The following is a 15,569-nucleotide window of genomic DNA, read 5'->3' on the forward strand; positions in this document are numbered from 1 at the left end:
TTGCAGAGATCAATTTGTGAAAATAGTGGCATAAAATGTATTTAAACATTCAGATTTTAGTCATTTTTATACTATTAATCAAATAAAATTCTGTCGTACAAAGTACACACACGAGGAAACCCTGTACGTAACATTCAGAATATTTATTTTTCTTCTCCTGTTAAAATAGATCCAAGTTCCATGAAATGAACATTAATTTCATACAAAAGGTGAAACATTTGTACAACACGAGCTTCACAGAGAACAGACGAGAGTTTGTATGATGACTTTGTCGTTGTTGTGTCGCAATAGCAGCGTTTGTGACAGAAAACACGTAAATCTAATCAAGAAGAATATGAACATTTGTGGGGGGTTTTTTGCCTCGAAAAATAAGAGTTATGGACGTCAAATTAAATGGTACATTTTCTTTTGTAGCAGCTCAGACTGAAGCTGAAAATCCCTTCAAGAAAAGATAATTTTCAGTTTAAAACCCCTTCACCGAGCTTCAAAATAAAAGCCTGTAAAGTGCCTTATATATCTTCCCCCCCTCCTGTAACTCACAGGCGTCGTCAGCGGTCTCTGTTGCGAGGGCCGTGTGGCGGCGGAGCGCCCTCTAGTGGAGCGGAGCTGGGAACGGAGAGCATCTGTCCGGCGTGCATTCGCTCGTTGACGCGCAGCTGACATCCGTCCTGCAGCATGCGGAGGACGATGCGGGCGATGTTCCGCGAGTCGTCGAGGCCCGAGTGAGGGCGACCTTCGTACTTCAGGCCGAGTTTCTCCAACATCGTACTGAGCTTTGTCTGCGTGCGAGGAACCTGCGCCAAGAGCCAAACTTAACATTATTTTCATCACCCATTCATCATTAAATCCAGTTTTTTTATTTACCCAAATTTAAGTAAAATTTTATATTTAAAAAAAAGGAAGAAATTTGGCAGTTTTTCCTGATTTGAGTTCCATTTTTATTAAAAAGATTTGTTTTTATCAACTGATGAATTACATTCAATCCTAAAGTTTTACATACAGAACATATTTTCTTATTTAAGACACATTTTATTAAATTTTTTTAAAGATTTTCTTTCCGAATTCTAGTAAAAAATGTATATAAAAAATGTTTTTCTATAAATTATATAAAAAAATTTATGAACTGATTAATTATTTTAATTTAAAACATTAAATCCTGCCTTTTTTTGTTTAAAAAAAAGATGTTTTTTTTCTGGCAGTTATTCCTGTTTATTTCCACATGGAGCAAAGAAACTGGAAAATATTCACATTTAAGAAGCTGAATGATCTGACTTTCACTTTTTTAGTCATTTACTGTTGAAAAATACAGTGAAACCTGATGAAAAGCTTCACGTATGTGTGTAAAAAACAGCTTTAATGACTTTATTTTGGAGTAAAATGAGTAAAACGGTGAACAAACGTGAATTAAAGTCAAACCTTGTAGAAGTTTCCATACGATTTCCTGATGTTGATCCACTTCTTGGCAAACTGAGGATATCTGATGTGACTGACTCGACACTGGATGTTCAGGAACTTACTCATGTCCCACGACCTGAGAGACACACGATAACAGGTCACTCAACGGGATTATTGATGAACAGGAGATTATTATTGAACAGGGATTAACAGAAGTGACTAACCCGTCGGTCAGGATGGCATATTTGTATTTAGTCCCGAGTTCTCGCTCCTGAAGCCACGCCGCCGCTCGTCGAAGGACTTCAGGGAACAAATCTGCGTCGTCCACCATTTTCTGTTCAAGAACAACATTTCTTTAAACTGATGCTGAGATTAAACCTTCAAGTATAATCTGAGTTTTACTGACCTGTGTTATTCCCGTGAGCTTCACGCAGAAATCTGACAGCTGTGGATTTAACTCAGGTTTGACGTATTCCTGAAAACTGTCCACCTGAAAAAAAAACCCACACACACACGTTAAAGCTCCACTATGTAACTTCTGATGCCACAGATGTTCCTGAAGTCAGAGAACCGGTTATTTCCTTAACCTAAAGTTCTCTTTAAAACATTTGTTCCACCTCATTCTTGTTTCAGAGAACTGGGGTTATTAAAGTCGACTGCCTTCTCACTCTACTGGCGTAGCTGTGCAGCTGTATCTCCACAGACACAAAAACAAAACATTGATAGAACAAAGAATCACACAGAGTTGTATGGAGCAGGTAGTGACAGATTACGGCTTTAAAACATAAATAATCCTGTGTTTGTAACAAAATCAACTCACGATTTCTTGAGTGTGCGTGTTGACGAGGACCATGGGAAACTCGATGATTTCGTGGAGGAAATCCGCGGGATTATCTTCCTCACACGTGGCTTCAAAGTCGACCACGCAGATGTAGTCGTAGTAGGTGTCGGCGGGGGCTCCTCCCTCCGCCGCCGCCGACTGCTGCAGCTTCTGCTTCTTATAGTGGCTCTTCAACCTCTTCTTCATCACGTCCTTCACTCCTCTTCACACACAAACACAGGAACATTTGCATTTAGGAAACATCACTGTCGCGTTAATACGACTCTAAAGTGTAAAACTGTTTTTTTTTAAAAGGTCACCTTGTGTCGAGCTTCAGCGCGGCTAACTTGAGTCGCAGCTCGTCCTTGGACATGCGGTTGATGTGTCCGTTGGCGAGAGCGATCTCTTTGTAGACAGGGTGACTGAAGTCGCTGTTGGACTGAGACGGGGAAACGGGAGGGACAGATTCCTCTGCGGGACAAATCCTGCTGCAAGACTTGACCTGAGGAGACAACGAGGTCAGTCAGTGAAGCAAAAAATCACTATGCAGAAAAAAAATCAAAAATCTCCTTGAAATGTATTTAATGGAAATTATTGTAGTGGAGTTGTGTAAACATACTGGCTTATAAAGGGTTAAAATCTCAAAAATACTATTGATATTTGATATGTACTGTATATTTCATAAGTCGTTTTAGAAGACTGACTCATTTAAAGTGGAAAAAATATTAATATGTAATACTTTTAACAGCAGTTCTTGGGAAGGTGACATTTTCTGCCACAAGGAACAAAATAGTCAGGTTTTTAAAGGAACTCTTAAGGGTTAATTAATAATATCGTGCAGCCCTTAATAGGATATTACTCACAATTAAACACATTTTTGCCTCTTGTATTTTATATTTCTATTAATTTGTTTCTATTATACTGAGAAGGAGAGGATATAATGTTTGTTTCGGGGCTTTATACATTAAATACTTTAAAATACACGACGTGACAAAGCAAATAATGACATTTAACGCTGACAAATGAAGCTAAAGCTAACATTAGTCGTGCTAACGTGTCCACAAATCACAGTTTGTGTTAAATGTGTTGTTTTTTTCACCTTTTCTTCGTCTTCTTCTCTGGTGTCAGACATCTTCACGTTCACGTCCTCGGTGGTGTTAATATTTTCCTTCTGTTCGTCCATTTAAAGCCGAAATACGAATAAAAATACGCGAATTTATTCAGACTGAAGTCATGAAAAACACTGGAGGCTAACGCTGCTTAGCCACAGGACGGCTAACAACAACTTATGAGTTTACGCCGCTCAGTTAAAAATAAAATCCCAACTTTATCATCAAATGTGACGGATTTAAAATAAACCAACAAAGTAGGATTAATTTATTCTTAAATCCTTGTATCTTTCGCCAGTTACTGCAGAATTAAAATATCTGGAAAATAAGTGGACAGTTGTGACGATTTCCGGTTTGCGCCTAAACAACAAAAATGGACGCTCACGATAGCCCTCTGCCGTCATGGATGATGAACTGCATTTTTATTATGACGTTTTTTAATTTTGTATTTTTGTATTTGTGCTTTAATTACGTCATATTTATGTATTTTGAAGTATGTCAAGTGCTTTTTGTATTATTTTGAGATTTTATTTTATGTAAAAATAGCTATAGTTTCACGTTTATAGAGCTTTCATTACATTTATCTAGAATTAATTACTTTTTAAAACATTTTTGTTGTATTTAAAATACAGAATATCACAACAGAATGTCATTAATTTGTCCATGTGTCATCAAACCTAAAAAATAGTTCATTTTATACCAAAAAAAAAAAAAAAGGCTTTAAAAGTGTTTGATGAGATTGGAGAAAGTTGTACTGTTCATGTCTGGCCGCTAAGTGTCACTCTTTTGCTATTTTTCTGTCTACAAAGAACAGAAAGAAAAAGTGGAATAAAAAAACTGGACCTGGATTATTCTCAGGATGCATAAATTCACATTTTTAGATATTTTTATTCACTCATGAGGCACACAAATAAGTGACAATCAAATGACTTTTTATTTTTGATGAAACTGGATCATTTTTGCATCTTCAGAGGAGAAAAACTGAATATTTTCTTCCTGGTCTTTCCATAAAGTTGACGTACAGATTAAATTCACATCGACACCGATTATTATTATTATTATTATTATTATTATTATTATTATTGTTAATAATAATAATAATAATAATTTTCAATGTAAATAATCTGATTTAAAGGATATGAGACCATTTCCTTTCAACCCAAAGAAGATTTTGAGTATGACGGAGTTTTTGAGGTTTGAAGTTTGAATATTGCAGTTTGGTGACTGATCGGTGCAAATCATGGCCAAAAAAATATCTTTAAATATGAACAGAATTGTCATATTTTCATATTATATGTGGCTTTATGTCCTTGACTTTCCAAAAACACAACTGTCTTCTACGTCTATTGCAAATAAATGTAAATAAACTACTGCTAACATTTAATTAAACACATTGATAGGCTTTAAATGACCATTAAACAATAATAGTGTAACTTTTTTAGATTAAATTCAAACCTTTTCAAGGTCGAGTTGTTTTTAAAGTGTTTTATGTATGAAACCCTGTGTTTACATTAAACTCTACATTCTTTTTGAATATTTGTCAAAGTCATCGCCGCCTGTTTTTATTATGTATGAATTCCTGACGCTGTTCACAGCGAGAGTCACACAGACTGACTGTCTGTCTGGTGGAGGTCATGTGATGTATAATGGATGAGATGTGAGCGTGAGGAGGAGGGAAAACAGAAGACACAAGACGTGTTTTCTTAGAAAAACAAGATTTATTTTCTCCTCTGAGAAACAAAAACATCATGGAAAAAAAATTACCTAGAAGAAAAGAAAGAAAGACAGAGAAGAGACAGAAGTTTGACGTAGAAACAGCTTCTGCAGTAAAGACTCAACAATACGAAAAAAACAGTGTTTTAAAAAAGGCGAATGTGCCTTTAAAGTCTCCATATTTGGCTCTTTTGTTTTATTTTGAAGGAGCAGGATGAGAACACGCACACGCAGAGACACAGTAGAAATAGAATTGAAAAGGCATCAGTCTTGTGTCGACCTTCATCATCATCATCATCGTCGTCATCACAGTGATCACAGGGGTCAGGTGGGTGGAGCTACATTGTTCACTTCCTTGTTTACGTCTAGTTTGCGATGCTGCGCTCAAGTCACGTCGTGGGAAAAAAACTGCGAGAAAAACACGCAAAAATACAAGAAAATGTCCAAAGAAGTGGGACACGATGTCCTCAGACCTTGAAAGTAAAACAGGATTTTCGGTTGGCCACCAGGGGGCGATAATAACTCTTGAAATAAAACACTAGTTTTAGCTCTTCTTCAGCAGAATATGACATAAAAAAATTCGGTGAATTCTGTTCACCAAATTAAAAAAAATAGACGATAATTTGAGTGGACACCAGTGCGACTGACAGCCAACGACAAATGCAAACTCCCGCCTTCAAAAAGTGACCTAGTGTCAACTAGCGTGTGGCGCTAGAGAGAAGAAGTCACCCATTAATCATTACTTTAACATGGACTTGATAGAATGCAGCAAACGCGATGCAAATTCCCTCATAAATGACAAATTTCTCGTCTGTCTTTATTTTCTCATTGTTTTTTTTTTAATGATAATTCATGCAAATGTGATGGAAGGATTTTCTGTTTCCTGGTTTTCTCAGCAGCAGCAAGTGGTGAAGTCTGAGCAGAGCGACTGTATTTGTCCCAGGGGAACCTGAACGCAGCAACAACAACAACAAAGGCCTCACACACACACACACTCACACACGTTCATTTGTTCTGTTCAACCTCAATTAAAAAATAAAACAAAATAAAATAAAAAAGCATTTTTGAATAAAAACCAGGAGGAAAAAAATCAGATCATCTTCTTCTCCTTCTCATCGTTTTGCCTTTTTCTGCGTTTTCGTCACAGTTCGTGTTACTGTGCTACTGCAGTCTTTGGAGCGCAGTAAAGGTTCATTTCCACAAAAATCACTTTTTAGAAGAAACTGAAGTCACCCGAAAAAACAACAAAAAAACAAAACAAACGTAGAACAGATTTTACACTAAGGAGACAAACGTTTTTTCACGACAAGAGCGAAATCAGACATTTTATTTTGAAGGAATGATTTTGGAAAAATTATAAAATTTTGTGGGTTTTTTTAAATCCACCCGCCAGCACCGCATTAAAGCTGCAGCCTGTGACACACACGAGTTAGAAACGTCGCAATAACACAAAAGAGGCGGAGCTGTGTTAGCTGTGGAGCGACTAAAAGACCCGCCCCCTCACCTAAGGTGAAAATCACAGACGGCAGCTTTAATATTTAGGTATCAATACGTGATATATTCACACTCTTTGGTAAAGTTTAAACAAACAAGACAAACGTGAACAAAATGGTGGAAAATGACACTTTTCTAGATGTTTGTTAAACGAGTGGTTTCAGCGACGTTTGTGGACTTTGGTCCCGACTAAAACGAGTAGACGAGGACACGCCCCCAGCGTTGAATTTTACACAATTTAAACCTCATTTTTCAAACACTAGGCGACTTCTGTAATTGTCCAAATTTGGTGAAGTGGTTAGCGACACATATCTAATCACTTGACTTTAATGTAAAAAACACGTGAAAATGGCTGCCGTGGGGGAGGAGGAAGAGCTGGTGCTGACAGATGGATTCTCTTATCTTCAGTCAGAACGACGTTAAGTTCCCACCAACGTCACTGTTTCGTAGCTTCATAGTTTTTCATGCAGACGTGAAAACAGGGACAAAACTAATCTACCTGCCCCCAAAAATGTTGAATTTGTCCTTTAAAAACACTACACAGTTACACACAGACACACAAACACAGAACCACAGTGGAAAACAACGTGTTTCTCACACGTCGGAGAGATTTCCTTTTTTATCAAGACACTGACGATAGAGACGTCATAAATATCACACACACACACACACTATAAATCAATCTCAAGTGGATGTGTGTGTTGAGCTGGCTGATGGACAAGGACGCACATACCAAGTTAAAAACAGATCTGCTTTCACACACGCACACACACACACACACACGCCAAAGACGTCACGCTGATCCGAGTTCTGCGCGCTACACGATCTTCCACCAGGTGGAGCCACAGCGTGTTTTTAATCTTGTCTCCAAATCACACGTGGAGAAGCCTCATTTTTGCTCAGTTTAAGATCTACGTTGAACTTTTATCGTGGCATTGTCGTCTGCGATCTCTGCCAACAGTTTAGAGCTTCCCGTGAAGACGACAAATATCTGGGCTACGATTTCTGTTCTGCTGTTTACGTGACGATTGTCTTTGAGTCGAGTTTTTCCTGATAACTTAAATATCCTAACACATTTGTCCCTAGTGGCCAAAAATGTCAGCTTTATTAAAAATCATTTTTTTCAATATTTTCAAACAAATGTGTCGGTTTTTGTGAGAGAAGACATTTCAATTTTGTCCAAATATGAAAATCCTCTGATTTATAACCTATATTCATTCAACGCAGCCAAAATGGCTTGAAAATAGAAAACTGAATGGCACAAAATGTCCCTCGTATCTCTTAAGGGTTAACGGCTCTACGTACGATCAGAAAAACTAATTTGCGAATATTTTGATAGATATCGCAAAGCAGCATTATTAGTGATCGGTGCAAATGATCATTTTTGATTATTTTATCATTTTCATAAAAATATTGATCAAAATCAAGATGATTTCACTTTTTTCGGAGTCCGTCAACAAACAAACAAACACGTTTTCTCATGCAGCACGGCAGATTTTCAGGTTTTGACGTAATACAGACATTTCTTCGCAATTACGATTATTTTGAGATCAACTGTGACGTCCTAATGGGACTGCAGACAAAGTAAAAACACTTAAATTTGCCAATATCAAAGCTTGAAGGCGATTGGTCAACGCAGAGACTGACGATCACGTGTCCATCCTTGTTGCGATAAAAAAATTGCGTTGTGTGAACTCAGAGGAGCCAATAAAAGGACTCGGATCTGATCAGTTTCCAGCTTATTTATAGTGTTTTTGTCCGATTTTTCCCTCACATGCTCACTGCTTGTCCGCGTCTCGTTGGTTGGAATTATCGCAGACTCCATAAATCCATTCACCACAGGACTGTGGAGCTACGGCTGGTGTAAGGCTACATGTAAGCTCCCTCGGTTTCTGTATTGCCATGACAACGTGCCCCGCTATAGACCTGCACCCAGGGTTTGGTACAAAGTTTGGTCCCGGTTCCGTCCGTGTGCTGCGTCAGTGCGGCAGCAGCAGCCGCTCCAGTGCGCACTGCAAGTGTTCCCAGTTCTTCCACAGCAGCGCCAGCAGGGACACGCCCACGCAGGTGAGCGCCAGGTGGAGGCGGCTGCGCAGCAGCGGCGCGGCGAACTTGGCCGCCGTGGAGACGCACACCAGGATGACGGTGACGATGGCGAGCATGATGTTGATGCACTTGCCCAGCAGCACTTTGGCATCGGCGTTCTCCAGCTGCACCGTCTGCTGCTGCTGCTGCTGCTGCAGCTCCAGCTTGGACACGCGCGTCTGACACGACTCCAGCACTTCCTGAAGTAGAGAAGAACAGAAAGAGGCTGCAGTACCACTTGAAGGAGAAAGAGGGCGACAGAGAGCAGGGACTGCAACTGCTAAATGATTAAAATCGTGAGAATGACGCTTCTCTACGCGTTTGTGAACCAAGTGTTTTGATTCCAGAGTGTTTACGCTGAGACGTTCACAGACACTTTCTTATCCTAATTGGCACGTATTGTAAGAAAAAAAAAAGTAAACTGTAGAGCTGCAACTGACGATCAATCTGTTCACTATAGTTCTCGATGAAACAAACAATCACCTGTATGTCTCTGGCTCTCTCGTAGGCCTGGTAGGCCACTTTCTCCTCGATGCTGGCCAGCTCCTGCTTCAGATTACTGGTCTCATTCTGGTGAAGCTCTGTCAGGTCGTTTAACTGGTCCTCCAGCCGCTCATACCTGAACACACACACACACACACACACACACAGAGGGGGACATGTGTAAGAAACGCTGCATAATTCAGGGACGTGTGTGTATCATCTACGAGTGTAACTACGCGGTGGAGAACATTTGCCCTCGGTCGACTTAGCAAAAGTCCGGGGGATTTGTGTGGAAGCTCCGTCGCCCTATTTATAGCCGACAAAAGCTTATAATAATAACGTCAGCCGCAATAAAACTGTCAAAACGGCTCAAATAAGTTCAGCAGCTGACGATTTAACTGGACACAGACATCAGTGCAAAAAAGGAGTTATTGAATTTACAGAGAAAGTGCATAGAAAAAGATAAGTGGGACCCAAACAGCAAACATAAAGGCTAATGTAACGTCTGCTAAATGCTTGAAACACTGTCCTCACCTGTATCTTTCCTCCTGCAGCACCTGCGTGAAGTAGCTATAGTCTCGTTTGAACTGCGTGTTCATTGCCTCCATCTCGTCGGCCAGCTGTCCCTGAGCATCTCTGACCTCCCGCACCAATTCCACAATCTCTGTCAGACGCCCGTTCGAGTCCGACCTCCCTGGACCCCCGGATCCCGCCCCCGAGCCTCCGGCCGGGTTCCCATTAGAGTCTGCGGATGCCGACGTCGCGGTGGAGCACTCGTCGTCGCTCTGGTACTTGGCCGTCTTGCTCACTGTGGTGGCGCTGCCGCTCAGGCCCCTCGCCGCGCTGTCCACCTGCAGCCCCGACGAGTGCTCCATGGAGCTCTTCAGGTGGGCGATGTTGTCCGCACTGCCAAACTTGTTCCGGATGAGGTTCGCGAACTCCCGCGACTTGTTGAAAAAGAAGGGCGGCGAGAGCGACACGCCCGGCCCGATGGTCTTCACTTTGTCCAACGCCGGGTGACGTCCCGTGGCGCTGACGTCCTTCAGGCTGCCCTCTTTGCTCTGCGACCCGGACTCTTTGCCGTCCTTGTGGCTGTGCTTGCCGTTGGTCTCGCTGTCCTTGGCACGGCGGTGGTACTGTTCCAGCTTCCTCTGCAGCCGTGCGATGCTCTGCGCCGACTTCTGGTTCTTCTTCTCGAAGACCTGGCGGATCCGCGACGCCTGCTGCTTGTCAGCGTTGTTCACCAGCTTCAGGTACTCGGCCACATTCTGGTCCCGGGCCGCCTGCTCCACCTTAATCTGCTCCGTCACCTAAAGGGACATAGATGCTTTTATTGTGTTTGTAAATGTTGCTTTTTCAGCCTCAAAGATCATGACTGTGATCAATGTCAAGCACACGTCAAACACAGTAAATCTACGACATCTGAGTTCACGTTTCCTCTGACCTTTAGGATTTTCTGCTGCAGGCTGTCGATACCCAGTGCTCCCTTGGAGAAATCCAGGCCCACGCCTTCACTGCCAACGCTGTCCACCACATCCAGATTGGACTCTGAGCCGCCACGACGAATGGGCACTGGGATGCTAAGAATGTTGACATCGCAGCCGCTGCGCTCCGCCTGAGAAGAAACGGAAAGAAAATGTTGCTCTGAATATCGCCCGGATGTTTTCTTGCCTGTCTGCAAGTCACATTCACAGAAAACAAGTGATCCAGTGTAAGATAAACACATAAAAGCTTTGCAGTTGCTTAAAAAGTGGCGGGCCGACAGTTGTGCCTTGAGGAACACCATAAATTAACTGTTCCAGACATTTTGATGCTAACAATCTTCCACTGCACATGTGAACGGCAAAAGTCTGGATCCAATTTTCCTTGTCCGACAACTCCCTGTAGAGAATTTCTATGAACATTTATGGCACTTTTTGGGAACAGAAGTTTGAAAATGGTTTAGCATCTTCTGGGAGTTCCCATTCACGATAAATGGTAAAAGAAACATAAAAAGAATTCTCTCAAATCCGTTCAGACCTTCAGGATTGCAATGAAACTGATGGGATTTCTTGAATGCACCTCGTTAGCTGCTCCCGTTAGCTCAACACACTGTGAACCCTGCAAAACCTTTTGCTTGGAAGAACCCTATCCCAAAATAAACGGTAAACACTCGACTCTAAAGTCCACTCAGGCCTTCAGGATAAAACAAAAAGAGACCCACAGCGCTATTTTGGTACACTTATTCTCGTCGCTCTGTGAGCACAACATACAGGAGAACAGAGCTTATAAAGAGCATCAAGAGGATCAAGAGTGTATTGAGTTTGTGTTTTTGTCGAGAGGATTCTAAGGGTTTTTCAGGGACGGCAGCAGATAAGATGCTAAATTTGTCTCGACACTGAACAATGGTCAGTCAGCAGAGCAGTGACTCCAAACAAACCTCCCCCGGTGCCTCTTGTACTGGGAAAAAAACAGAAACCGACACTCTGCGTTTGACAAAAGCAGACGATTATGTAAGGCAACCTAAAATATTAGTATGTGGTGTCGCTGGTTGCCACGGCAGCAAAACACACACAGACGGACCCGAGCTTTAAAGAAACATAAGTGAGCGGCTGACGAGGCCTGAAGGCAGGTTTGTTCACTTTACTTTGTCAATGTCTTTGTCCTCACAGAAGCAGAATTAAACGACTCTTCCAAAGCAAAGTCGTCCTGCGGCTTTAACTGCGATACAGCAATCATCATCATCATCAACAAACCTACAGTATCTACTTTTGTTTTAATTATCTCTCATGTGTTTCTCACATGTTCCTGATTTACAGATGGCTGACAGCGTCAGAACATCACACGCCAGATCGTTACCAGCAGACGGCAAAGAAAAGAAAAAAACGCAGCCAGAACAAAACCTGAGGCTGAAAATGATTAAAAATAATAATAAAATCAACATCAGACGTTTGCTCTTCATAGATTTGCTCACTCATCTGCTAGTTTGGGATGAGATTTGGAAAATAAGGCCATGAACTTTTACACTCGCTCGGAAACATTATATTTAATAAGATAAGAAAGGAAAGGAGAGGAGACAGAGTCAGGGAAGTTAAGAAAATAAGATAATAAAAGGATGAGAGAGAGGACAATAAAGAGATGAGAAATTAAAAGGAAATAAAGATAAGGCAAGATAAGAAAAATTCAAATATAAGTAAAAGTAGGACAAGATTAGAATCGTTAAGACGATATTGAACTCACAATACGATATCATCCCGATATTTAAGTCACGATTCGATATTATCACGATATTTAAGTCGATATTATCACAATATTTAAGTCACGATACAACATAATCACGATATTTATGTCACAACACGATATTTAAATCGATATTATCACGATATTTAAGTCGATATTATCACAACATTTAAGTCACGATACAACATAATCACGATATTTATGTCACAACACGATATTTAAATCCATATTATCACGATATTTAAGTCACGGTGCAATATTATCATGGTATTTAAGTAACAGCATGATATTATCACGATAATTAAGTCCACCTCAGATCCTGCGTTGACCCCTGCGCTGCACTTAGGTCATTTAGATTACTGTACACACGGGTGCACACACACACACACACAAACATGTTTCCACTGGGAAATAAAAACAAAACAAAGGGGGAAACATGTAATTGTGCTCCACTCCATAAATTATTAAACAGTTTTCCAATAATTTTTTATTTAAAGCTGTGACGGCAGAACGCTTTCTCTAAACAACTCAAACATGCACCACGGTCGTTTTCCATGGAGGGGAAAACAACAACAAACGTCCTTAATTTAATATGAAATATTTAATCCCAACACACAGTGTACAAGTCAGAGTTAAGTTCCTCTCACGTCTGCAGTTTCCTGAAATTAAATTTAGCCTGAAAGCTTTTCATGCATAGCAAAACAGTTTGAAACAAAAACACCACATGTACGAGAGTTAACCTTTAAGTGGCTGAAGGATACAGACTCATTCTGGTTTTAATTCATAACTAAATGAATCGCCAACAATTCAATCAGTTTATGCGTTTTCTTTTCAGTAATCAAAGTGAGTTTTCTGATTTTTCAGTTTCTTAAAAGTGAATACTGTGCGATTTTTCTGCAAATAAATCATTATAACTGAATACATTTTGAGGACAACAGCTAATTAACAGATTAATCGATTATGACAATAATCGTGAGTTGCCGCCCTAGTAAGATGTATAAAAATATAGTGGATGTAAAGGATGGCTCAGATCACTTTTACCAATACCAATACCGATATCACAACCTCAATCTACAGCTACTTGTATCAGTCTGATATGGTCATCTTAACTGCCAGAGACACCATGAGATGATATTATAGTCACATATTATCATGATATTTAAGTCGCAATATGATATCATCACGATATTTAAGTCACAATCCGATATTATCACGATATTTAAGTTACAGTATGATATTATCACGATATTTAAGTCACAATACGATATCGTCTCCATACAATATTGTCACGCCACTTAAGGCACAATATGATATCATCAGAATATGTAAGACAGTGCAATATTTTCACGATATTTAAGTCATAATACGACATTATCACGCCATTTAAGTCACAGTACGATATTATCATGACATTTAAGTCATGGTACGATATTATCACGATATTTAAGTCACGGTGCGATATTATCATGATAATTAAGTCACAGTACGTTATCATCGCTTATATTATGCTATTATCACATGTTACTTGTAGTGTTAGCACCACATCCAGGCCTGGCACACTACGTACAGTTTCTTCTTACAGGTTTTCGTGCGTATGAAGACATTTGTGCAAACAATAATGTGTTTACAGAAAACTTTTAAGCAGAAAAAATAAAAAAATATCATACAGGGAAAGTTTGGTTTCCGTGTGGATGAGAGCCGAATGTTTTCCCGTGCGTCGGTGTGAGATAAGAGAAAGTGTGCAAAGTGTGTATAAACAAGTGTGGGCCAGTAAAGCTGCTCCAGCAGCTCCCACTAAGCCAGGATCATCTGAGAGTCTCAGAGAGACGGAGCTGGGAGAAGGAAGGAAACCTCGCCATGGTTGGAGAGGATGACGGCCTGGCACAAACACAGAGGAGGAGGAAATTATCCAGGAAAACCTCTTCAGTCAGGAGCAATTTACTGCTGCGATCAGATGTCAAGATTTATTTCCCCACTAACACGAGCCACAGGGAGATGGCAACACGCCACCCCCCCCCCACCTCCCCTGCCCGCCTTCAGGTAATCAGGGTCAGTTTAATAACAGCCAACAAGCAGAGGTGGGACTCAATGATTTTTTTAAAAAAACAATCAGCAGCTGTCAGGCGCCGACGAGCGAGCAAATCGGTGCAGGAGACGGATCCATCAACACAAAGTTGTTTACTCAAAATGTTTCGCCTTCTCTGGCAGATAAGAAAACAGTGTTTTGGTTCCGTATATGCTGCAGAAATCCCCAAAATTCACAGACTCCAGCTTCTTAAATGTTGAGATTTACATTACTTAAGGGAAACGCAATTGGTCGGACAAAAACGAGACGCTTCTGACGTCAAAATTGGGATGTTTGTTCGAACGTGGGGAGAAAAGTTCAAACAAAACCCGTTTGAGCATCAGACTATCTGACGTGATTACAGCGTGGGCCAGCAGAGGGCGCAGTGAGCGCAGCTCAGCCTGAGATCCACTTTAAATCCACCAGAAAAACAAGACAGTGAAGTTATGTCGTCCTCAAAAGCCTCTTAAAAGTGTTCAAATATTTCTAGTTCTTCGACGTAGAGGAGAAAGTAAGGTACAAATGTGCTGACTCATCTGCTAGCTTAGCTGCTAGCTACACCTGAGGCAAGTTTTCAACCTCGTGTGAGCAATATTACGCATAATGATAATGATAATAATGTGTTTGGAAAATCTTTAAAAGGAATAGCACATCCCGCATTACTTGTTTTATGAGGGGTAAATGTGCCAATATGGCAACCGCCCCTTATATTGGATCACCAGTATCATGTACCAGTACCAGAATTAAACCCAAACTTATTACAGAACGCCTTCTTGTGCTGACAGCCAATATAAAATATAATTTTTACCTGATATTTTATAAGCAAAATATGAATTCATAATAAAAAATAATCACTATTTCCAACTCTAAACAACAAGATCACTCAAAAACAGTCGTTCTTTAATCATTCAATGATTTCTGCAAATCAAACTATATTTTAAATAATTTTATGAGACAAAATAACGAAGACTAGTTTCCCTTATCTGTCTAAAACTAGTCTTTCTTCTGTGGTTTTTAAACACGGACAAAAAATGGAATAGAAACATTCAGATTACACTACATTATAGGTATTAATTACTCGGCTCTAATCTGCTTGAACCGGATTACCACTGGTGTGCGTTTGAGTGTTGGGGAGCAGGAGAATAATGGGATTAAGAGAATCCAGATCAAGAGATTTAGCGGAGGA

The 15,569-nt window shown here is 40.4% G+C and overlaps 2 protein-coding genes across 4 annotated transcripts in view; both read right to left on the reverse strand.

Moving 5' to 3' along the window:
- Positions 1-128: 128 nt before the first annotated feature.
- Positions 129-3,683, reverse strand: eri1 (exoribonuclease 1). The gene is made up of 7 exons (XM_058624837.1): positions 3,315-3,683; positions 2,536-2,717; positions 2,216-2,438; positions 1,802-1,885; positions 1,620-1,729; positions 1,417-1,531; positions 129-794 (listed from the first exon to the last, which is right to left on the reverse strand). Exons 1-7 carry the CDS (start codon positions 3,396-3,398, stop codon positions 549-551), a joined length of 1,044 nt encoding a protein of 347 aa, XP_058480820.1. The 5' UTR covers positions 3,399-3,683; the 3' UTR covers positions 129-548.
- A 1,516-nt stretch (positions 3,684-5,199) lies between these two features.
- LOC131456467 (transmembrane and coiled-coil domain protein 3-like) overlaps positions 5,200-15,569 on the reverse strand; it is a 37,882-nt gene continuing 27,512 nt past the window's right edge. For all 3 annotated transcript variants that reach the window (XM_058624830.1, XM_058624829.1, XM_058624831.1), the window contains exons 2-5: positions 10,544-10,714; positions 9,634-10,409; positions 9,100-9,235; positions 5,200-8,816 (exon numbers count right to left, since the gene is read on the reverse strand). In XM_058624830.1, coding sequence (XP_058480813.1) covers positions 8,511-8,816; positions 9,100-9,235; positions 9,634-10,409; positions 10,544-10,714 — 1,389 coding nt within the window. In that variant the 3' untranslated portion in view covers positions 5,200-8,510. The remainder of the gene's footprint in view (positions 8,817-9,099; positions 9,236-9,633; positions 10,410-10,543; positions 10,715-15,569) is intronic.

This window comes from Solea solea, chromosome 3 (genome assembly GCF_958295425.1).
Source record: "Solea solea chromosome 3, fSolSol10.1, whole genome shotgun sequence".
Taxonomy (NCBI): Eukaryota; Metazoa; Chordata; class Actinopteri; order Pleuronectiformes; family Soleidae; genus Solea; species Solea solea.